The sequence below is a fragment of the Theobroma cacao genome, chromosome 7 (assembly GCF_053813885.1).
Source record: "Theobroma cacao isolate CCN51 chromosome 7, ASM5381388v1, whole genome shotgun sequence".
In the NCBI taxonomy this organism is placed as follows: Eukaryota; Viridiplantae; Streptophyta; class Magnoliopsida; order Malvales; family Malvaceae; genus Theobroma; species Theobroma cacao.
In genome coordinates this window covers 10,100,936-10,125,457 of record NC_142645.1, presented here as the reverse complement: position 1 = coordinate 10,125,457, position 24,522 = coordinate 10,100,936, and the positions used below count along the sequence as shown (strand labels likewise).

The 24,522-nt window shown below is 33.6% G+C and overlaps 1 protein-coding gene across 3 annotated transcripts; it reads left to right on the top strand.

Moving 5' to 3' along the window:
* Positions 1-1,230: 1,230 nt before the first annotated feature.
* On the top strand, positions 1,231-24,405 carry GSL04 (glucan synthase-like 4). 3 transcript variants are annotated; one of them, XM_018124779.2, is made up of 41 exons: positions 1,233-1,974; positions 2,648-2,748; positions 4,334-4,455; positions 4,568-4,649; positions 4,787-4,894; positions 5,134-5,253; positions 5,420-5,512; positions 5,610-5,701; positions 6,073-6,199; positions 7,868-8,005; positions 8,078-8,154; positions 8,271-8,427; positions 9,500-9,625; positions 9,699-9,816; positions 10,327-10,655; positions 12,140-12,192; positions 12,287-12,347; positions 13,224-13,305; positions 13,392-13,441; positions 13,835-13,921; positions 13,983-14,117; positions 14,207-14,298; positions 14,376-14,457; positions 14,540-14,700; positions 14,881-15,004; positions 15,099-15,193; positions 15,285-15,432; positions 15,742-15,893; positions 16,792-16,898; positions 16,988-17,110; positions 17,216-17,284; positions 17,466-17,628; positions 17,720-17,831; positions 19,003-19,122; positions 19,197-19,312; positions 20,466-20,549; positions 21,028-21,140; positions 21,225-21,454; positions 22,618-23,466; positions 23,728-23,913; positions 24,002-24,405. In XM_018124779.2, the coding sequence occupies exons 1-41, from the start codon at positions 1,704-1,706 to the stop codon at positions 24,230-24,232; spliced, it is 5,886 nt and encodes a 1,961-aa protein (XP_017980268.2). In that variant the 5' UTR covers positions 1,233-1,703; the 3' UTR covers positions 24,233-24,405. The 3 variants fall into 3 exon arrangements, with proteins under 3 accessions (XP_017980266.2, XP_017980268.2, XP_017980270.2); XM_018124777.2 differs by having other exon boundaries at positions 1,231-1,974; positions 21,028-21,454; XM_018124781.2 differs by lacking the exons at positions 1,233-1,974; positions 2,648-2,748; positions 4,334-4,455; positions 4,568-4,649 and having other exon boundaries at positions 4,796-4,862; positions 21,028-21,454.
* The last annotated feature ends 117 nt before the right edge of the window (positions 24,406-24,522 follow it).

The window sequence follows — 24,522 nt, the reverse complement described above, 5'->3', positions numbered from 1 at the left end:
GGGTTTGTTTTATTTATTACTTAAAAATAATTACTTATAAAATAAAATACTTTCGAATAATATATATATATGTGTAATGGGTTGGCACGCTTTTGATAAAGATAACAAATAATTAGGCAGCCATTAGCCACAACCTGCCTAATTTTGTCTTCTTCTTCACATTTTTTTTTTAATTTGCATGAAAAAGTTGGGTATGAGAGGAGCTTTTCCACCCTAAAAGGACTTTGACCTTTAAATCACTTCTTATTATTCTTCTACTTCCTTATTCTGCATATTCCTTAGCCCTAGAGCTTCTCCTTTTTTTATTTATTTATTTTATGTATTCACCCTTTCTTTGTCAAAATTCTTCGCAAACCTCGCACAAATCTATTCACTTGCATAAAAAAAAAAAGATTTTTATGAAATTTTTTATTGGACAAAGTCAAAATTCTGTTGTAAGATTATTTTTTTAGGGATCTTTCATAAAAATTCATTAAAAAAATAAAACTGAAAATGCTTTACATCAAAAATGAAAAAAAAAATTCGTCTCCAATGAAAACGTATAAATGCTGTTGAATTTCATTTAAATAATTTAACTTTAAGATGTTAGTTTTGTTGAGATTTTATAAAAAATCTGATAGAATTTTATCTAAAAGTCGATATAGTTTTATAAAAAATTTATTAAAATTCTTATAAAAAATTATCAATTTTTTTTTTGAAATTCTATCGTGAGATTTAGACAAAAGTAATAAAAAACTGTTAAAAACTTCACGTACAATAATAAACGGTTTCATAAATTGTTGAAATTTTATTAGAATAAAGTAAATCCAGAAAATTATATCAAAGTCTGTACACTTACACTATGACTTAGAAGAATGAACAAAGTATCAATATAATGTAAATACCAGGATGCAGTACGTTACTTAAATATGTAGGTGCATTTTAATAAAAATTACGTAGAAAGCAGAATCATATATTATTGAAAATGAGTAAATTATGGTTAAAGTGTAATACATATTGAAACATTTTTTTAAAAAATTGCAAAATTTATAATATTTGGATTAAATTTGGTAATCTTTCCGTTAAAACAAAATGATCAAACCAAAAAACAAACTACTACAGTTGTTTGATATCTTTTTCAGAGATTCAATTAAAATTAAAGTAAAAATAGGGAAAATTTAGCAGTCTTTTCTTTCCTTGAACATGTTCAATGGCAGTGAGATGAAAAATAAGAGAAGATGGAAAGAACATAAAAGAGGAAAAGGAGTGGGATCAGTTTAGTTTGAGGAGACGTTCAATCATTTGATCCCTCCCTCTGTTTTCCTCTCTCTCTCTTGGCTTTGCTCGTTTGCTTTTCTTTCTTTTTTTTATAGCAATAAAAAAAACCGCCCACGCAGCACACTTTCAAAAGGCCCTCCTCCTCCTCCTCCTCCTCCCGGCTTCTTCTTATTTATTTAGTTTTTTTGTAAAGCAAAAGACCCAAAGAAAAGCAAAAGCAGAGGAACAGAGGGAAAAAGCGCCAACACCATATCACACAAACAAAAATCACAAATCATCTTTCCATTCCCACCAAAAAGCAAAGCCAAAGCAGAAAACACACCCCATTAAGCAAGCTCAAAAGCAATAAAAATGCAAAGCCGAAGCCAAACCATAACCATCAAAATCCCACCTCTTTCATACCCTTCATTCCCATCCCTCCTTTCCTTTTCAGAGCTACAGAAAACATGTCAAATGAGATTGTTCCTGTTGATCCCATCTTTGACGAAGAGCCAAAGCCCAACAAACAACCAACCATTAGCCATGGAGAAGAAGAAGAAAGTAAGGGAGTTACAAGGTCACTTACTGACGGTGAAAGTAGTAGTAGTCGCAGTGGTCGGTATGTTTCTGAAATGTTTAACAGTGAAAGATTGCCTCCTACTTTGTCTTCTGAAATTCAAAGGTTTCTTAGAGTTGCTAACATGTTGGAATGGAAAGCTCCCCGTGTTGCTTATCTTTGTAAGTCGTTTCTTTATTTTCAATGTCTTTGTTTTTTTTTTTTTACTGGTTTTAGGTTGAACCAGGACTCAGAAAAATTATAGTTATAGTTTGCTAACGGGAAGTTTGAGTTTTGAGGCTTGGGAATTCTAGTGATTTAGGGGGTTATGTTTAGCCAAAATGTGTTGAGCAGTTGTTCTTTCTCATCAAATCCTTCTCAAGTATTGCCAAGTCAATTAGTTTTTGATTGGATGGCTTTTATTCAATATGAGTGTGAACAATTGAAAGTTTATCCTTTCAATTACATGGAGTATAAAAGGAAAAATTTTGGGAATGAAACAATTAGAAGGCTACTAATTGAGCTCTCTAATGGAGGCTGTTGTTTTTCCTGGTGCTGGCATGCTAAACCTGAGGTGTTTAAAATTGTTACTTTATTTCTTTACCCTCATTTTAATACCTTTTGCACTATAACTGAATAAAGGAGACTAAACAAGCTACCACACCTTTGTGGTATGGAAACCTTCATGTTCTAGTCCTTGGAGTTCTTTTATGGTTTGTCATGTTAGTTTAAGTGCTAATTTTTAATTTTATTGTTATAAAAAACAAATGCATAAATCAGTTAGAGAACAGCTCTGTTTGGCTAATTCTAATGCCGCTTGAAATCCAACACTAATTATGTGGCTTTCTGGGTCAGGTCGCTTTCATGCTTTTGAAATAGCGCATAACTTGGACCGTAATTCAACAGGAAGGGGTGTTCGACAGTTTAAAACTTTACTTCTTGAGCGGCTTGAACGTGTAAGAACTAAGATTGAAGTTTATCATCATAACTTAAATTTGAAATGTTGGTTATTTAGGTGGTTTTTTCATATTGATTGGGAAGACAGGAGACTAAAGTGATTGTTAGTCACTTATATGTTCAGTCAGGACGCTATCATGTGCCTTGGTTCTCCTTTGCATTATTCTTCCTCAATTCCCATGACCTTCTATACGTACATTTCTTTGAGCTTCACCATGCCATTCTCTTCACAATGATCCCTGAATTTCTGTTTTTTCCCCAGAATTCTTTCTCGCTATAATATTATTTAGGTTGTTATCCTACGTAGTCTGGTAAAATTTCCTGTTATTAGATCTGATTTTTTCATACTATCTTTATTTGTATTTTAAGGTTTTTCCATTTTTGAGACAAATGGAATACTGATTGTGTATATTTATGTCAACTAATTTATACCTTGTTTTACCTTTTATAGCTCTTCTACATGCACATGTACTCATTACATTCTTATTTAATTACAGTTTTACTTTCTTGTCCTTGTTTTTTGTTTCAGCTTAACCCATTTGCCCTAACTTTAGCTAAAATTCATGTTTCTTACCTTATCTTCATACTTTCATTGTAAGCAGAAGCATAATTTTGAGTTAGAATAGCACAGGCATAATAATCTCTATAATCCATTTTGATATGTAATTCTAGTATTTTAGTTTTCTTAAGTGCGTTTACACAACTTATGTCTATCTAGATTGTTGTTTCATGAATTTCACATCCTTTTTTTGTGCTATAAATGTAGAAGAAATGTCAATAAACTTGTTTTAGTTGAATGGGGTATGTTCTGCTTCCTCCATTGTCGATCTCTGAATACTAGCTTGTAGAGAGGCAAGAGAGGAGTGGACAATGTAACTCACTACATTAATCCTAGATCCCCTTGACTGGAGAAAAAGATGAGGTATGTATAGTGTCATGGAAGGTGGCATCCTCCAATAGGAAGGTGAAATGTCAATACAATTACAAGAAATTTATGAACTTGGAGGAACAACATGGTGCTGAGGATGAGGCTTTGTGTGTATTTGAGCTTTATAGAAAAGGTTAATCAATTAGTCCCTTAGAAGCCTTAGTAGTGCCACTCTAAGCGTTCCAAGCCAAATCTCTCTAAAGCATCCCATCATATAAGGTTAATTTAGGATGCTGCCACTAGCTGCCAAATAAGTCTCATACCATAAATTATAGACTATGATGAAAAGCTTTGAGGCGAATTAAGGTGCAAACCTGCATATGACAACATGGCCAGAAAACAAAGAAATTGATTAGTACAAAATAATTATGATGAGAAATAAATGAATTTAATTAGAAAAATAATGACAGTGGTGAAAATGACTAAATGATAATAATTAGAGTCAGGTTCATGTGCATTTCCTCCATGATCAGTCTTCAGTTACTACCCATGCATTGCTTTTTCCATAGCATTTCATTTTGCCATGTTCATTGCATGAATTTCCCTGTCTCTATTCATATTCTTTTCCTAGCATGGCCCTTTGGGATTTTTAACCCCTTGTTGCTTTCTTCCTTTATTTAATTTATTGTTCCTTGCATGCTCTATGTGATTGATAGGATGAAGAAATTACCAAAACAACAAGGCAGGAGCAGAGTGACTTACGAGAACTTAAACGTGTTTATGATGAAAGCAGGGGATATATTAACCAGCATGCTGGAGCATTTGATTTCGAAAATAGGTAATAATGCTTAATATTTTGGATATTCTATTGGCTTTTGCTCTGCTCAACTTTTTGGATTGCAATCTATGTCCTCTACTTGAACTTAATTTGTGGTTTTTTTCTTAATTAGTCATGGAGAGAAGTTGATAGATGCATGTATAATTGCTTCAGTGTTGTACGAAGTATTAAAGACAGTTACAGCTGGTCCTCAGGTTCTATTTTCTCTTCTTATATTTTAGCCTTCCTGCCACATTTTTTTTGGGTACATTTCTTACCACAGTATTTTGCAATAGCAGGATTTTGTTACTATACTTGTCATCTTATGTTATATCTCTTTTTTCCTTTGAAGGCCCTTGCTGACAGAGATAGCATCCAAGCTAAATCAGAGTTGTTTGCATACAACATTCTGCCACTTGATCACGGAGGTATTCAGCATGCAATTATGAAATTCCCTGAGGTCTGATGCTGCATGAATAAACTCTGATATTTTTTCTCAATATTTTAATCTGTAAGAGGTAGTTGTCACATGATTTTCCAAAAACTCCAGCACCTGTTTCCTCTGCTGTTGAGCCTTTGTATTGCTACAGCTGGAGAAACTGGTCGAATGTGCTGTGAATTTTTCTGTGTCCTTTTATATTCATGTTAACATTTGCTTGAATGGAATAGATTTGTTGACAAATTAATGAACTGTTGCAGATTAAAGCTGCTATTGCAGTGGTTCGTAATGTCCGTGGTTTACCATCAGCCCAAAACTTTCAGAAACGTGGGGCTTTCTTGGATTTGTTTGAATTTCTTCAGTATTCTTTTGGGTTCCAGGTATTCTAAATATCCTTTTTCGTTTTTCTCCCTCTTTCTTTGACTGAACAAAATAATCTGTCATGTGAGGACATATGAAATTTAACAGTTATGAAATAGTGGCCTTTGTGTTCCATCTAATCCATTGAAGACTTGCATTAAATTCATATTATGTGTCTTTTTCCAGAAAGAAAATGTAGCCAACCAGAGGGAACATCTTGTTTTACTTCTTGCTAATGTCCTTGTTCGGCAACCTCAGAAGCAATTGTCTACCTTGAAGGTGTTTTAGCTTCTTCACTTCCTTTTTTTTTCAATTTTTTTATTTTTATTTTGAACTTAAAAGTTCTTTGCATTTGACATGCATGTTATCATGGCAGCTAGTTGACGCAGCTATTGATGAGCAAATGAGAAAGTTTTTCAAAAATTATACAAACTGGTGCAAATTTTTGGGCAGAAAAAGCAGCATTAGGTAAGAGCGTGAATCAAATTTCTGATTTTTCTCTTTAATTTTCTATCTTTCCATCTTATGCTGGCAACCAGTGTATTTTTCTTCTGTTTGTATTATCTGTTATAAATTTCTGTCCATCTCTTTGCCATTGATTTATTCTATCTCTTTGTTGCACTTTTTTTTTTCCCTTTCATTACTACCTTTTTCTTTTGTTGGTACATAGTGAATAAATCTTAGGGGATAGAGAGGATTTGAACCTTAGACCTCAACCCTCGTATGAAGGGTAACTGCTAGGCCAGGCCTAGGTTTCATACTCCCTTTAATCTGAACATTTGTACTGATTCTTTTTTAATTTTAAGATTTTCATACAACTGGATAATTTGTTCTTGCAGATTGCCTTGTGTCAATCAAGAAGCCCAGCAATATAAAATTCTATATATAGGGCTTTATCTTCTTATTTGGGGAGAGGCTGCAAACTTGCGATTTATGCCAGAATGTCTTTGCTATATTTTTCACCATGTAAGCTCAAACATTTGGTTCTGTTGATTAATTCCTTATGGCTTCCTCTAACTTGGGGTTTATATTTTGTCTTAAGTTTGCTGTCACAAAGAACATGGTATAATGCGCTTATGGTTCTTATGTATAGAGAGCATAAACTATGACAGTGAAAGACTTAGAGATCATTGCAGATGCCTTGAAAATGCAGGAGTTTGAAAACAATTTAAACATTAAGGGAGAATGGATCCATGATGCACACTTCATTGCTTATTGTGAGGAAACCATTTGATGGTCTTTTTTTTTTTGGTGGGAATAACGTCTATTCTTTTTTTTTTTTTTCTATCCAGATAAAAAAGTGAGGAAACCTACAATTTCTTAGTAATGCCTGCACATGCGGGTCATAATGATAAGAAAATTGCTAAACATCTTATTTTGGTAGGTTTGAGTGGGAATGAGTTCAATTCAAAGCTTATGATTTGGAGAAGTCTTTTGATCTGGTCCCAATAAAAAATCTGAAGCAAAGGGCTAGAAGGCCCAAAAAGACAGTTGATGGTGTAAAAAGAGAAAGAAAAGCAGTGCTCGACACTGAAGAGATGGATCTCTTATATTTTAATATAGTGATTTCTCCAAGGATGTTGAAAGAGAAACCCACTTTATCATAAATCATATCAGGCATTAATCTAGGTCCTTGGTTTCTAGTCTGAATGGAGGTTTTTTATTTGTTTCCTCGGAGGTAAAAATTTTCTAGTCAATAAGAGATATTATAATTCTTCATGTTGAAATGTATGCAATCAATTGCTTTTGTAGTCAAAGTAAGATCATTGCTTCTAGACTTGAAAGTGACATATTGCTGTGGGTAACCATGAATGAAACTACCTTTACTCAAAGGTTAATCTTGCTCTGGCACCACTGGTGTTATGAATTAATTCATCAATTCATGGAATGTTTTCTTTGTTCATTTGGTTTGTTGTTTAGTATATTTCAAAATAGGAGAATAAGATGTAATTTGTGTTAATTTCTGTACTAGTAAATCTACATTAATACAAGAAAGAATTGTTACATATGTTTCTCTTTTCCTCCCTTCTCTGGTTCAAATTCCAATTTCCATAATTCTGGAAGAGCTATAACCATCTCACTTTATCAACTTCAAATATGACTATCACATATCTTCTCTTACCCCTTTAGGAAATTTAAAATTGGAAGTATTAGGAGAGCAAGTTGGTCATGTAAAAATCTGCTCCTTTAAATTTTTGGCTGGTTGGTTATTTGTACTTGTACAGGAAATTTTGACTCTTGTAAATCGTCAATCTGTTCTGTTTTTCTTTTATGTTTTATTCCATTTAAATGATCTGTGAGCTGTAGACTGTTATGGAATAGGATCATGTCAGTCATCAGTCATCAGCAGATGCAATATTAAACCTGTAAACTTAACTTTGGGTTCGAAATAATTTGGTGATTTGCATGAGCATTTACTTTTAACATTTTATCAAACACAAAACATGAACAGCTGGGTGAAATTTTTGATACTTTCATATTAAGGTTTTGAATTTTAAATCTGATTCTCTTGCATGCCTATTTGTTGTTGTATTTTTATGGTCAGTAAGTGATCGCCAGACAGTATATAAAAGTGTATTTTGTGTTATTGCAATTTTTTACTAGTTTATGACATCATTTGCTGCTTTACTTCAGATGGCATGTGAATTGCATGGTATGTTAACTGGTGCTGTTAGCATGACAACTGGTGATACAGTCATGCCAGCATATGGAGGAAGCCGTGAGTCTTTCCTCAGCAATGTGGTTACCCCCATATACAGAGTCATATATGAGGTATTGCTTAGTTTAATCCCATCCTTCGAATTCTCTTTAATAAGTATCTAACGCTGTTGTCAAAAACTGAAGGAAGCTGAGAAGAACAAAAGTGGAACAGCTGACCATTCTACATGGAGGAACTATGATGACCTAAATGAGTTTTTCTGGTTAGGTTTCTATTTCATTTTCATTTTATATTGAACTTCTGCTTTGGCTTGTCTGCCAAATTATTATTTCGAGAAGTTAAGACATTGGGTAATCATAACTGCCAATATTTCTTCAGGTCTCCTGATTGTTTCCTAATAGGTTGGCCCATGCGTCTGGAACATGATTTTTTCTGTACGCAGTCTCCTAAGAAGCAAAAATTTAAGATTTCTAGGACTGCTAAAGAAAAGAGGAAGGTAAAAGGAAATGAAGATGAAGAACAGGGGTTAAATGATGTAAGTGACCCTCACTATGAATGATTAAAATATAAAATAGTTACCTAACAATAATGTAAAAGTATACTATCCATCTCTACCTGCTAAAATTTGTGTCACAGCTGTCTTCTTCTTTTTAGCCTGTGGAAGATACTTGCATACTGTTGTTATTCAAGTTCTTAGTTGGCAGATCATTGCGTTGACTTTAAAAGGCCATAAACACAAATATACTAACTGTAATGGGTCACCTTTTATTGCATGTATTGATGTTATCCCTCCAAGTTGTTTGTTTGTTGATGTTGGGATTTAATTATTTGGACAGTGAGCAAAGGAAAAACAAAGTTGGGGGGGGGGGGGGGGGGGGGGGAGGTGTGTGTGGAGAATGTACTTGCTTTTTGATGCTGTGAAGAACTTCACAAAGAGCCAGCATTCTACATCTTTTTAGATTGGAAAGTTTGTGAAGTAACTTGGGAGTGAGTCATCAGTTTGATAATCTTGATGATGTAAAAATGCTTCTTAATCAAAATCTAGTCGGAGGTGCATTGAAATGCCTCTTATTCAAATGTAACTATGCAGAAAGAGAACTGGAAATTCTGACATCAATCTTCTAGATTGTTTTCATATAATATATATGCACGTGCACATTCACACACAAGCATTTACATGTGTATCCTTGTAAGTAGTGAATTTATTACAAAGTCACTAATCTCATTGAGGGTATTAGTTTGGACCATATATTTTAATGTGTGACATGTAATTTGTCGTACATGATTAAAAGGAGTAGGCAAAGAAAGATTGTCTGATTATTTGGTGCAGGAGAAAATCCTGAAAATGGCTTCATATTAGTCGAGCTGTATTGTTCTTGACTTACAATACTCTCATCTCTCTTCTTGTCTCTCTCTATCTCTGTCACCCTTCCTCCCTCCCTCTGTCTGTCTTCCTCTTGCACTTTTAGCACAATGAATATGGAGATCATGACTTTATGCTTGAATACAAAACTAATATATTCTAGGCTTCCAGCTGCAAGGCCGTAACTGCTCCATATTTGATATGTGCCCATCATTTTTGCTGATGTGCCTCTTGCTCTCCACAGGTAACTTTGGAGGAGATTCGTGAACCAATATGGTTAGGGAAGTCAAATTTTGTAGAGATCCGTTCTTTTTGGCAAATTTTTAGGAGCTTTGATAGGATGTGGAGCTTTTTTATACTATCCCTTCAGGTTTGTTTACCAGATGACTGTTACCTGTAATGTATATTCTGGGTTGGGGTCATCATCTCTGCTTCCTTTTCAGGCGATGATAATTATGGCTTGCCATGATGTTGGATCCCCACTTCAAGTGCTTGATGCAGTAATAATGGAGGACATAATGAGCATCTTCATTACATCTGCAATGCTTAAGCTCATACAAGGTATGAGTTAAAATAGCTTAGCATACATAAGTAATAAACAAGGAAATTACCTGTTCTGGAGAGGACATTAAACAAAAGATCTCTCTCTCTCTCTCTATCTCTTTTGTATCACACTCTAATAATTTTCCAGTGAGGCAGAAAAGAAACTTAAATGATCATGATGTAGTACAGCAAGTTAATTATTTGTTTTCCTGAAAAATGGATTAAGTATGTCATTTGATTGGAGAATTTTTAGGTGTCAGCTAATACATACACATATACACTCATACATACAAACATATATGTATACAAACCTATATATGTGTGTGTATATTCCTAATAGCACTCAATTTTTTTGCTATATCTATTTTTTTTATTGTCCCTCATTTCAAGTAACAGCAGTCTCTCTCTCTCTCTCTGCAAACCTTATGCACATGTACAGTACAAAAATATGTTCACAAATACGTTCATCAGATCTATGATGAATATGTATGAAAAGAATGTTAACCTTATACAGCTTTGGGCTTGCAGCAATTCTTGATATTATTTTCACATGGAAAGCAAGAAACACAATGGAGTTGTCTCAAAAACGGAGACAAGTGCTAAGGCTTGCTATTGCAGTGATATGGACCATTGTTCTTCCTGTCTATTATGCTCGTTCTAGGAGAAAATATACTTGTTATTCTGCACAATATGGAAGCTGGCTTGGAGAATGGTGCTATTCCTCCTTTATGGTTGCTGTAGCAATATACTTAATGACTAATGCAGTTGACCTGGTTTTATTTTTTGTTCCTGCTGTTAGCAAGTACATAGAAATCTCACATTGGTGCATGTGCAAAACCATGTTAAGGTGGATACAGGTAAATACTATTCCTTCTGTAATTCTTCTTTTCAGTCAAAACTTGTATTTTTATATTGAATAGCCAGCATGCTGTTGTTAGCTAGCAATACCAACTATGAAGACCACTATAATAATAATGCCTATTATGGATTGTTCATTCCTATTACATATGTAAAACATGAATTATAAGCTTATTAAGCCATACCAAAATTATTGTTTGAAAATCCCTCCAAAATAAGTACTATAGTTAAGTAAACAATACACTGAATTATTTATTGAACATGTTAATTTCCTTGTCAATGTACCAGCATATGGACAAATTGATGCTCAACAAAGATCTAATATGTTGCTAAAACAAAGTAAAAAGCTCTTGTTTCTGTTTCTGTTGAAAAACTTTTTTGATTAATTATTACTAATGATGAGAAACCTTGTTTTCTTGAAGGATAAAATGGCCTCTTAAAAAAAATTGAAAAGAAAAATTCGTTCTTGATCTTGAACAGCACTCATTCCACTTGAATATTATATGGAGCTCACATGGACCCCACACCCATGAATGGTTGAGATTATATAATTGTATACAATTATTTGTCGTTTAAAGTTTATTTGCATTAAGGTTAGACATATTACATCATGTTGCAGCAGTCTTCTCTCTCTCTCCCTCCACATTCTTGGATAAAGAGAAGACTTAAAGTTATAGAATCCTTAAAGAGAGAGGAAGAATTGCAAAAAGGACATATTGGAAGGTACAGAAAACTATTAATGAAAAGAAAAGGAGCTAATTCCTTTGTATTTGGTCCTTTTAAAATGTGTGCAATCTTCAACAACTTTTAATAACATCTGTACTCTTTTGTTTTAGAAAGCAAGACATTCTAATGGCCATAGTTTCTAAACATTTTTCATATTTCTAAAAGGACTGAAATTCTTTTAACTGGATACATGCCATAATCAGTTTGAATGTGATATAAAATTCAGTGGAGTTCTAAATAATCCTTGCTTCATAAATACCTGCGTACTGTTATTGTTCAGTTATTTGAATCATAGCAAGAATTTGGCACACTGGTACTGTCAATAGGTACTATACTTAATTGCTGTATTTACCAATGTAAATCATTGTCAAGTGCTGGTTAGATGAAAAAATGGTTGTTTCTTTGCTAGGAAAAGATATGCACGAATGATGACTTTAACTTTCTTTTGCTTTATTTATTTATTTACCATATTTTCCCTTTCATAATTGTCCTGTATTTCAAGTAAACTTTCATCTAGACAGTTGATACCTTCATTTTCATTAATTAATCATAGATTTTTGTGGAACAATGCTAACATTTTAAAACCAAATGAAAGGTATTTATCCCAAAAAAAAAAAATTAAAAGTACCTATAGGCTTTTATGTTTAGCTTATATTTCATGCTATTTTCTTTTTTGGTACATTTTCTCATCTTTAACCTTATTGCTTATTGGTCTTAAACTTGGAAAACATTGGTTAAGTTTCTTTTCGCTTTGTAGCCTAGACTATATGTTGGGCGGGGAATGCAGGAGACCCAAGTTTCACTTTTCAAGTATGACCTATATTACCATAGTGAAGCTTTATAAGTATCTGGTTTCTTTAAGAAAAAAAAAAAATCACCCCTAATGCTTGTCTTTTTATTATAGGTATACATTTTTTTGGATATTAGTGCTGTCAACCAAGTTAGTGTTCAGCTACAGTTTCGAGGTGAGCAACAATGTAACTGCTTATTCTGTGTTATGAAATTATGATACCATGAAATGCAAATATGTGATTGTCTTGCGGAACTATTTGGTAAATAATCACTTTTTTGATAAAGTTGGGAGATTCTAGGCACAAAGAGTTATTTAGAATGCTGTAACTGTTTAACTAGATAGACACAATTAACATAGGAAGAAATAGCATCTCTCAAACAGTCAGCTATAGTTCTATAGTGAAAAGATATTATATAATATTAAATTAAAAAATGAAAGCTGCAGTGCTACATAAAGTGCTACATTTATTTCTGACCACATAATCAAAAAACTATTCTTAAGATACTTTTGTATTGTACAAAACGTATTTAGACTCACATTTCTTTTGGAATAACACAATCAAGCTAATAGTTAGGAAATTCTTATGGCATGACATACGCTAGTCCTGATTGATGAAACTGCTGCGATTGGTTGGACAGATTTTCTTTTTCTCTTTTCCTTATTGGGCTACCAGTTACTGGTTAAAGATTAAAGCTAATATCCTTGTGCCGTGACTAGCACTGTGTCAGTCATAAGTTAGTCTTCTGCACTATTGCACCTTTTCAGTTTGTATTGGCCTAAGCCATTTGATTCATTAGTGATTGTTGTAAAATGTCAAAGGATTTTTTTTTTCATAGCAGAATTTATTTGATGAAGGTGAAGTTAGAAATAAAAAACAAAAATTATTAAAGAAATCAGTATTTAATTCTGACTAGATGGTCCTTTTTTGTTGTGATGTATAAACCTAAAGCGCTTAGTAAACAAGTGTTCTTTCTAAGTTTGATTGCGGTTAGAAATGTGCACTTGTGAGCCAACTTTTTAATTCTTACTGCTTAATTGAACAATGTAGATAAAACCCCTAATAGCACCAACGAGACAAATTATGAAAATTGGTGTGCAAATATATGATTGGCATGAGCTTTTCCCCAAAGGTATTTTTCAACTCTTTGTCCTTTTGTCTTTTAAGAGTCACATTTGAGTTACATTTGTAATCAGAAATATTTGTATTCTCTTCTAGTCAGGAGTAATGCTGGTGCTATTGTGGCCGTGTGGGCTCCCATAATTGTCGTAAGTTTCTGCCCAAAGATTGGCAACTTTCACTTTAAATTAGGAAGGTTGAGCTTGGCTGAATCTTGTTTCCAATAAGTAAACATATTGCATATCTACATAAAAAAGACCAGGCATCCACCTGATCTCAGCATTGGAAATGAGAAACTAAGTTAATAATGCACATATTTTCTGTAATGAATTTGAAAAGAAAAAGCAAAGTTGAAATGCAGTTTCTACTAATGAATGAGTTCTTGGTGCATAATTTACTTTGTTCAATAACATAATTTGAAAAGAAAAAGAAAAGTTGAAATTGCAGATTTAACTAATGAATCAGTTCTTCGATCATAATTACTTTGTTCAATGATTTCTTTTAATCCTTAACATTCATATACTGTTTCAAAATTATCTCAGGTATATTTCATGGACACACAGATCTGGTATTCTGTTTATTGTACAGTCTGTGGAGGACTTTATGGCATTCTGCATCATCTTGGTGAGGTATGACCTTATTTTCTTTCATAAGCAGCATAGCACTAGACTAACTCCACTTGTTATGTAGATCCGGACATTAGGAATGCTGAGAAGTAGATTTCACTCGTTGCCTTCTGCATTCAAACTTTGTCTTATCCCACCACCATCAAAAAAAGGCCAAAAGAGTAGAACAAAGAGTTTCTTCCAGAACATATTTTGCAAGGTATAAGATCCAGAACTTGGAATATCATTGATAGACGATAAGAGGGTCTTGTATTCTCCCTTTCTGATATTTAACTGATGTTTGCTCAGGTGTCTCAAAGTGAAGCTTTAGATCAGAAGTTTGTTCTAGTCTGGAACCAAATTATCAGTACTTTTAGATCAGAAGACTTGATAAGCAACAGGTTGATTATTTCTGTTGCTTAAGTGTTCTTCAAGGATATATATAAGTAATTAACTCAGATATTTCTTTTCTTGACAGGGAAATGGATTTGATGATGATTCCTACATCAGGGTTATTCCCTGGAATTATTCGTTGGCCTATCTTCCTTCTTGCAAATAAGGTATGGTTTTTCGTTTTGAAAGTATTGTATTTTTGTCTCATCATCAGTATTCCTCCTTGACATTGTTCCCTCCTCCTGTTAGTTTTCGACAGCACTGAGCATTGCAAGAGATTTTGTGGGGAAGGACAAGAAGCTTTTTAGAAAGATTAGAAAGGATGAGTACATGTACTCTGCTTTAAAGGAGTGCTATGTGTCAGTGAAGAGCATCCTTGAAATTCTTATTGTTGGCGATCTGGAAAAGAGGTAGGAAGAACATTATGTATATATGTATATTCTTTTGTATGACATTCTTGGTGCGGACAAACAAAATGTTCCAATCTTGTTTTTTCTTGGTAGGCAGATAAATTTGGAATTATGGACTTCTAAGTGCTTCTGAATTTTAGCTTGTCCTGGTGTTGTTAACCTGTGGTATTTCTTGTTTAGGGTTGTATTCAATATCGTGAATGAAATTGAAGGGAGTATTAAAGAATCAAGTTTTCTCCAGGATTTTAAGATGAGTGAGCTCCCAGCTCTACAAGTTAAATTTGTTGAGTTGCTTGAATTGCTAGTAAGTGTTACACTGCTAAAGCTAAATTGCAAATAATTCTTTCTTTTCATTTTTCCCTAACAAATCTCATAACATGGCCATGGCATAACATAAGGTTGAGGGAGATAAAAACCAACATGATAAAGTTGTGGAAGTTCTCCAAGATATCTTTGAGCTTGTAACAAATGATATGATGGCAAATGGCCACAGGTTATAATGCTTGGACTCTTTTCTTATTCCATTTCTGAGAGATAAATTCTAGTTCTTAACCTCTTTGAAATTCATCTTTAAATGCATGTAGAGTATTGGATTTGCTAGAATCCTCCCAAGAAACTGTGCATGATATGACTGCTTCCCCTAGAAGGGTTGAACGACAGTTATTTGAATCTGCTGCTGGCAAGACTTCTATCTATTTTCCCTTGCCAGACGATGGCACTTTGAATGAACAGGTAAATGCTCTGTCTCTCTTCCCGTCCTTTTAGTTAGTGGCATTTCCAGTTTGCCAATATAATATCAGTCTCAAAGGATCAAAATACTGCTTTGATGTGGCTATTTGTTTAGCAAGATTGGTGTCTGTATTTTTATTATACACATGCATGGAACAGGTGTTCATGCATGTGCATAGACACAGATGTGCACCCATGTTATGTATTTATAGTAGAATAAGTTTGTATACTAATTTAGGCAAATATGCAGCCATTCAGGCTTGTAATTTTGAAAAATATACTTACAAAAACATTTAAATCTTTATTTGGCAGATAAAGCGTTTGCATTTATTGCTTACTATCAAAGATAAGGCAATGGACATACCTGCAAACTTAGATGCTCGAAGGCGTATATCATTCTTTGCTACTTCCCTCTTTATGGATATGCCTAGTGCGCCCGAAGTACGCAAGATGTTGTCTTTCAGGTTGAATTGTCTTCTCCTGTCACTATTTTTCTCTTGGTAAAGATACTAAGTTTGTATATTTATTTTCACTAAGTTGTCTATTTGGTTCTGATTGATTATAGTCTTTTAATTTTTTAGGATTGGGGCACTGTGTTCAGCCTAACCATGCTATGTGTCATGCAAAATGAATCGTGAATAACATAAACTCACAATTGGAAATAGACATAGGTAGATTATTAATTTTGATAGATGTACTTGGAATACTTGATTTAATTTGATTTTTATATTGCTAAGACTCAGATTCAAGTGTTGGATCTTGGTATGCATCTGAGATGGGTTTTTCAATTCTTCATGAGCTTTTCCTTATATTTGGAGCATCATATTATATGCATGTAAATTTTGAAGCTTCCAATATGTCTTCAAGTATTTTAGGAAAAAATGAAGTTAGAGAAAGATAGTTTAAATTCAATTCTCTTGGCTTTGTGATTATACTTACCAATTATTGACAGTTTCAAGTACAGCACTTAGATGTAAACAGTATCATGGTATCCTCTTCATCTTCAAAAGTTTACTCTTCCATTAAGCTTTTTCCATTAATTGTACTTTTCTTGTGTTACTCTGTTATTACATTAGCAATATTTCTACATGAATTTTTACTAATAATAACTTTCTTTATGGTGCTGTTAGAAAAGAAAAAGATGCCAAGTTTTTGTTGTTTGTATTAATATTTTATCCATGTATTTTATTTCTAATTTTTGCTGATATTAGCTACTTGCATGCATATCGTGATGGCAATTTTTATTGTAATAATCACTATTACTTTACAACCTTGCATAATATCAGCATTAATTTCTTTAAAAGGCATATGGTCGACCTGTTATATCAATTAACTGTATGTAGATCATATCTGAACCAACAGTGTTATAACCCCGCATTACATGGAGGATATCAATTTTTCGATGAAGGAGCTACAATCAAGCAAAGGACAAGTTTCTATCATCTTCTATATGCAAAACATATTTCCAGGTAGTTAAATATTATCTATGTAGTAATTCTTATCAGTATCTGTTTGGGTACAGCTACAAATGCCTAGCATTTTCCTTCTATTTTCTTAGATGAGTGGAAAAACTTTTTGGAGCGCATGGGGTATCAAAACTTGAATGAACTGATTGACGAGAGCAAGGAGGAAGAAATTAGAAATTGGGCTTCTTTTCGAGGCCAAACACTAAGCAGAACAGGTGCTTGAAATTTCTTAGTAATATATATTAATTGGCTTGTAAGTGAACCTTAAATGCTTTGTAAATATGATCACTAATTTCTTTCTGTTCCTTTGACTATGACAGTTAGAGGAATGATGTACTATAGAGAAGCCTTAAAATTACAAGCACTCCTTGAAAAGCCTGAGAATAAAGGTTACTGATCCTCAACCTAATCAAATGCATTTAGCACCTCTGCTTGTGATTCAATGTTTAATATTTTTCTGTATCCCCAAGGATTTCTGATGTCATAAGATTATATATTGATGAGAATGGTTAAACTAATTAGCCTTTTCTGCCTTTCTTCTCTTCTACATGTCTAATTGTGTTACTCCAGACATTCTTGAGGATGCTATTGAAAGAAATAATCCCAAGTTATCTGCTGAATTAGATGCCTTAGCAGACATGAAATTCACATATGTTATCTCTTGTCAAATGTTTGGATCACAAAAATCTTCTGGAGACCCTCGTGCAGAAGACATAAAAGATTTGATGAGAAGGTAACTTCCCAAATACAGTAAAACTGTATAATTGTTGAAGCATAAGAATTATATTAGACATCTAAATAATGAAATACATTGCTGATTGTAGGTATCCAGCTCTGCGTGTTGCATATATTGAAGAGAAAGAAGAAATAGTAGGAGATAAGCCTCAAAAGGTTTATTCTTCTGTATTGGCAAAAGCTGTGGGTAATTTTGACCAGGTATAAATCATGCAAGTTACTTTTTTTTTTGAAAATTAATGAAGTTCCAGAAAATTAAATTCAACCAATCTTATCTCCTAAGTATTAATTAATAATTACAACATCCTATGTTTTCGAGTAACATAGCAAACTGGAAAAAGAAAATTGTAGGGGGGGTATTACAGATGATATGGTGAGCAGGGGACTTGTTTAAGGTAACTCGCTGCCTCTAGGTGAGAGATGGTCATCATATTCATTAAGAACAGGACTCCAGTTGTCCCTTGGAGATCATTCAAGTTACTTTAATATTATAAAGTTCAATTTTGTTATTTTGGGGAGACTAACTTGAATATCATCTTCAACTTTTCTTGGAACCAAAACCAAACATATCTTTCTATGAGAGAAATATAGCATACTGATTGCATGAGTTGGATATGGAACTCAATTAAAAATCATAATGTGAGCAAAAGCTGTAAAGTATTTTATAAATACCTTTGCACTTTACTAAAATGATTCTACTTGTTGGTCAGAGCATTTTATTAACATGCTTTGCAAATTTACTTCTATTGATGATTATGTTCACATGTGTTCAAAGCAATTTCATACTGTGAGAAACCATAGAAGGATGAGAAATGTAATTGTAAAAATGGATTAAAAAAAAAATATCTCAGGTGTTTGTCTCCATTTCATGTTAGTCAACATGAGGTTGTACAGTGTTATAGATGTTACGTACTTTTAAATACCAATTAATTTTGACTGTTATCCCATCATTGATACTTGAAAGTGTAATGCATGTTTAGACTCCTTTTCTTTATCTCAAGTTTTCTCGTAATACAATTTTTTGTGTTCGGTGTTGTTAGTCTATCATGTAGCCATTTCTCATGTACAATGCATGCCATCAAAGGATTAGTATATAATACAATGAAAAGTATCAGGAAATAGTTCTTCTTTTGAGATTACAATATAATAGTGAAAAAAGTAAAAATATAAAATACCATGTCAGTTTATTTACTAGCAATAATAGACTTAATAACATTCACAGTATTACATTGAAGGCATACTTGTCATATCTATGCTTAAAATTATATGATTATATGGATATTTATAATGTCACAATTCCTATTAACGTGCGACCTTTATCCCTATATTAAGGTGCTGTCTTGAAACTTATCTGATTAGTATTCATCTACAGGTGATATATCGCATAAAGCTTCCTGGTCCACCCATCATTGGCGAAGGGAAGCCTGAAAATCAAAATCATGCTATAATCTTCACACGTGGAGAAGCTCTCCAAACAATTGATATGAACCAAGTATGTCTTGCTCCAGTAGTTGAAATTTAATGCCTTGGATGCAGTTCTAGTCTCATGCTGATTCAATTTTACAGGACAATTATTTGGAAGAAGCTCTCAAAGTGAGAAATCTTCTGCAAGAATTTCTTCAGAACCATGGTCGGCGCCCTCCCACAATACTTGGTTTGAGGGAGCACATATTCACTGGAAGGTTTAATTTTTTGAACCCATAATTGATGATTCCTCATCTTGTGTCTGGATGAGTTATAACCTTTCAGCTGGGTAACTAACCTATAAAAACAAAACCAAAAGAGTCTAACTTCAAAGAAAGCATTATCTATTAAGAATCAGTCATTTGACCTATGACTTTATTTACTAGCTAATGAATAAATATTTTATAAAGATCAAGCAAGAATGAACAACAATCTAGCAATATGAGAAAGCTTGTGAACAGGGGAGGACAAAAGTAATCTCTGAGAAACCAACTTTACAAGCATATCACATCAAAAAAGAAAAACTGGCAGTAAACTTAAAATAGACTATAGATATTAGATATTGGTTCAGGAATAAGTGGCTTTAGTTTTTAACAAATTTTCTACACAACATTGAACTACAACTTTATCTTGTTTATCTTGTAAAATAGTTCCTGTGCCCCCATAATTGCCTATGTTTCATTTGGTTCATGATATAAATTTCAAAATGATGATTTTTTGCTGTAATAACTGTAGGACAATCTAATGTGGATGGGAAAAGAATAGAAAAATCAGAGCAAAATCAGTCTTCAGCAAGGAGAAGAAAGAAACAGAGAGCTCTGCAAGACTGATTTTTCTGATATGAGAGAAATACATACATTCATTCTATGATCTAATCGCTTAAGCGCCATAAAAATTATGTTGATTCTAACTACAAGGACGGACTAATATAAATTCCAAGACAGATTTGGATTTCTGTTCATGAGTTATTCTTGTTTGACTGCAAGCTGGGATTGACTTAATATTTGGATGCTGCATCACAATCTTAAACAACAATTTTCTGTTGGAAACAATTGATGAAGTTGGCAAACCTTGCATAAAAAATCTGAGATATTGTTTTGCTTGTGCTTACCTAAATGGAAGAGCATCTTAAAAAAAGGACCATTGTTATGTGGCATAGTTAGCATTGAATCTTAGAATTAATGTTCATGTAAATTTTAAATAACCAAAATGTGGTATAGTGGCATAGTTGCCAAACCTATAAATTTATGATTGAATTATCATGAACACTTATTTGTTACGTATTTGTCTAGGAATCCATAATTCTTTTATGTGATAGTGAAAGGATATGCTTTTCTTAAAGACTGAAAATACATTTCTTTCAAACTGCAGTGTTTCTTCTTTGGCATGGTTTATGTCATATCAAGAAACCAGCTTTGTCACAATTGGCCAAAGGCTTCTTGCCAACCCTCTCAGGTAATTTGTGCCCTCTTTCTGTTAGCAAATGCCTCGATCTCAGTAAATTATGGTACTTATAATGCACTGCATGTGTCTGTCTTGCATCAGGTATCATCTAACATTCAAGAATTCCATAAATTAGGGTTGACACATTTACTATTTTTGGGCAATCTTATCTTGGTTTTATAGTGTCTATGTTTGCGATGCCAGAGTTTTTGTTTTTATTAAATACACGAATGATTGACAGCCTCTTCCCCACCCTTAACACCCATCTATCCTTGGCTAAAGCAGGTTTTGATTCCAAAGTCCTTGGTAAAATTACTGAAGTACTTTACTATCTAAGCTATCCAGCATCTTTGTAATTCGATTATTTTGATGTTTCTTTATTATTCATGTTATGCTAAGGCTCAGATTGTTCCATTCTATAATTCTTTGATATCGACCAATGTGATCATTGCTTTAGTCATTCATTCTGTTATTTTTTCCTTATATACAGGGTACGCTTCCACTATGGGCATCCAGATATATTTGATAGGGTGTTTCACATCACAAGAGGTGGCATAAGCAAAGCATCCAAAACAATCAACTTGAGTGAGGATGTTTTTGCCGGTAGGAATTTGTTACTTCAAATATTATATGCTGACCTTTTAATTATAATTGCTTTACACTTAAATATATTTGAATATCGTGTAGGATTTAACTCAACTTTACGACGGGGATGTATCACATATCATGAGTACCTGCAAGTTGGCAAAGGTCGTGATGTAGGCCTAAATCAAATCTCAAAGTTTGAAGCCAAAGTGGCTAATGGGAATAGTGAACAAACTTTAAGCCGTGACATACACCGTCTTGGACGTCAATTTGATTTTTTTCGGATGCTATCTTGTTACTTCACAACTATTGGATTTTACTTCAGTAGCTTGGTAATTCTTTCAAACTGAATTAGCTGATGTTTATGGTATTCAACCTTGATAAATTTAGTATATCTTCTTGGTAGTGAAAAAAGTTTTAAATATAGTCTGTGCTGAATCAAAACCACTGAAGCATCACATTACTGACCAAATTTCTTGGAATGTATTTATGTAAAATACAATAGAAACAGACAAGTAAGGTTTATATAGGTGAAAACTGAAAAAAACACACAAGATGTTTATTAGTTTTATTAGTAATTTGTCCTTTCTATCAGCCAGTTATGCCTGGTTTGGTGATAAAAAGAATAAGGAAAGATGTTCATTATTTCACCAGTTGAGCTTTCTCGAGAAGCTTCTCATGTTTTATCATCTGATAAGTTACTGACCTCTTGGTATTGTTAATTTGCTATGCAGTAGAAATTACTTCTAGAGAATAGTAATATCATCTGTCTGAAAGGGTAGTCACTTGATGCTCCTTGATACATATTTGGTATGTCATTTGAAGGTGAACCTTTTGCCTTTGGAGGGTCTGAGTTTCAGAGACTTCCAAATGGATGCTGCCTGCATGTAAACCTTTGGATACAATCCTTTTAAGATTGAATTTAAGAATAAGAAAAGCATAGGACGGGTTTATCATGCAAGTTTCATCATATATATATAGTTTATTTAACTAAAAACTCATTATTAATATATGGTTAGGGTTATCATAGGTTCAGTAGGTATTTAATAAGATTATCATTATTAATATATGCCTAAGGTTTTTTTTTAAGGTTCAATAGGTTTTTAAAATGTTTCTAAAAATATCTAATAATTTATTGGAAGCACCTCCAAATCTCTCTTGTAAATTTTTTTGTATAAATGTATATGTGTTTAAATTATCAGATACTAATGTGAAAAAACTGGATGATTATCATAATTTGATATGGCTACAACTGGGAATGGACTGCCCTGGAGGCCTATCAAAATGATCGGAAATAATCATTGTGACTCTTAAGCTCCTGGTTCTATTTAAGCAAAACAGAAAGTAGTTCTGTTTAGTGTTGTGTGGAAATGTCAAATTGTTTGCAATGAATATAGTTAAATGATTTTTTCTACTAACTTAGAAGAGTTTATCCCTAGCTTTTCTGATATTTACCCTTCTCATTTTATGCTCTAATTCTGCTGTAAAAATCCAGATTTCAGTGATTGGAATTTACGTGTTCCTCTACGGACAGTTATACCTGGTTCTTAGTGGACTGCAAAAGGCACTCCTCCTCGAGGCTAGAATGCAAAACATAGAATCGTTGGAAACAGCTCTTGCTTCCCAATCATTTATCCAGCTTGGGCTTTTAACCGGCTTACCAATGGTGATGGAGATTGGACTTGAGAAAGGTTTTCTTACAGCCCTTAAAGATTTTGTTCTTATGCAACTGCAGCTTGCTGCTGTTTTTTTTACTTTTTCCCTTGGAACAAAAACCCATTATTATGGTCGCACAATTATGCATGGGGGAGCTAAATATATGCCTACTGGACGTAAGGTTGTGGTGTTTCATGCCAGCTTCACTGAGAACTACAGATTGTATTCACGAAGTCATTTTGTTAAAGGATTTGAACTATTGCTCCTGTTAGTTGTTTATGATTTGTTCAGGAGGTCCTACCAGAGCAGCATGGCATATGTATTAATCACTTACTCTGTTTGGTTCATGACCATAACTTGGTTATTTGCACCGTTTCTATTTAATCCTTCTGGATTCAGTTGGGACAAGATAGTAGATGATTGGAAAGGCTGGAATAAGTGGATCAAGGAGCAAGGGGGTATTGGAATTCAGCAGGATAAGAGTTGGCAGTCTTGGTGGAATGATGAACAGGCTCACCTTCGTCGTTCAGGATATGGTGCTAGATTGTTTGAAATACTTCTGTCTCTTCGGTTTTTCTTGTATCAATATGGCCTGGTCTATCATCTTGACATCTCCCAACAGAGCAAAAATTTTCTGGTTTATGTGCTTTCCTGGGTTGTTATTCTTGCAGTTTTCCTTACAGTTAAGGTAAATTCATTACTCTTTTCTTAATTTGAAAGTATATTTTTGCACTTTTACCTAAACTATACACATCATGCAGCTTTGTACTACATGACACTGGTCAATTAACATCATTCAAATAATTTACTTTTCAACTGTCACTTCAATTTTCTCACTTGATACGAGCTTTATTTTGCAAAATCTGATTAATTATGAATTTTTGCACCAAAGCACCCTGTTCATTTTTCTGTTTAAAAAACTATAACATGATCTCCGCATGATGTACAGGCAGTGAACATCGGAAGGCAACTGTTCAGCGCTAATTACCATCTGATGTTTAGGTTCTTTAAGGCATTCCTCTTCCTAAGTTGTTTTGCCATTGTAATTACTCTCTCCATCATCTGTGAACTATCTTTGAAGGATGTAATCATCTGCTGTCTAGCATTTCTGCCAACTGGATGGGGTTTGATACTGGTATGTTTAGATGAGTTTTTTCTCCCCCCTGATCTGTCTCAACTTCCCTGCTTTTCTCATATACCCTCTTATATTTTATTTTCTTCAGGTTGCTCAAGCTGTGAGGCCTATAATAGAAAAAACCGGATTCTGGCACTTCACCGAGGTCCTTGTTCAAGCATACGATTATGGAATGGGTTCGGTTCTGTTTGCACCAGTTGCTATTTTGGCATGGCTTCCGATCATCTCAGCATTCCAAACTCGATTTCTTTTCAATCAGGCTTTCAATAGGCATTTGCAAATCCAACCAATTCTGGCAGGGAAGAAAAAGCAGACATAATCTTTTGACACTGATAAGGGTTCTGGCATTTTATTTGTACAGTCAAAAAGTCTTTTTGACAAACTTTCATAGTAAAACAGCAAAAGATCTCAAAAACATACATGGTTGTAAATAACACTGATTCATTCAATTGCTGGTATAGAAATGCAAGTTAGAAATTTGAAGAAACTAAACCTGGCAAGCTGTTGTTTCCTGTTTGAAGTAATCCAGCTGAGCAGTAAGGGACCTAAACCTTTTGAAAATTAAAATTACCGATGAAATTTGTTGCAAGACCAGTGCATTAACTCCTA

What these genes read in the sequence shown, in the direction of transcription:
- GSL04 (XM_018124777.2), top strand. Translation starts at nt 1,704, where the DNA reads ATGTCAAATGAGATTGTTCCTGTTGATCCCATCTTTGACGAAGAGCCA. An exon ending in GACCTAAATGAGTTTTTCTG is followed by an intron (nt 8,155 to 8,270) that starts GTTAGGTTTCTA and finishes ATATTTCTTCAG; the next exon opens with GTCTCCTGATTGTTTCCTAA. An exon ending in TCCAGAACATATTTTGCAAG is followed by an intron (nt 14,118 to 14,206) that starts GTATAAGATCCA and finishes ATGTTTGCTCAG; the next exon opens with GTGTCTCAAAGTGAAGCTTT.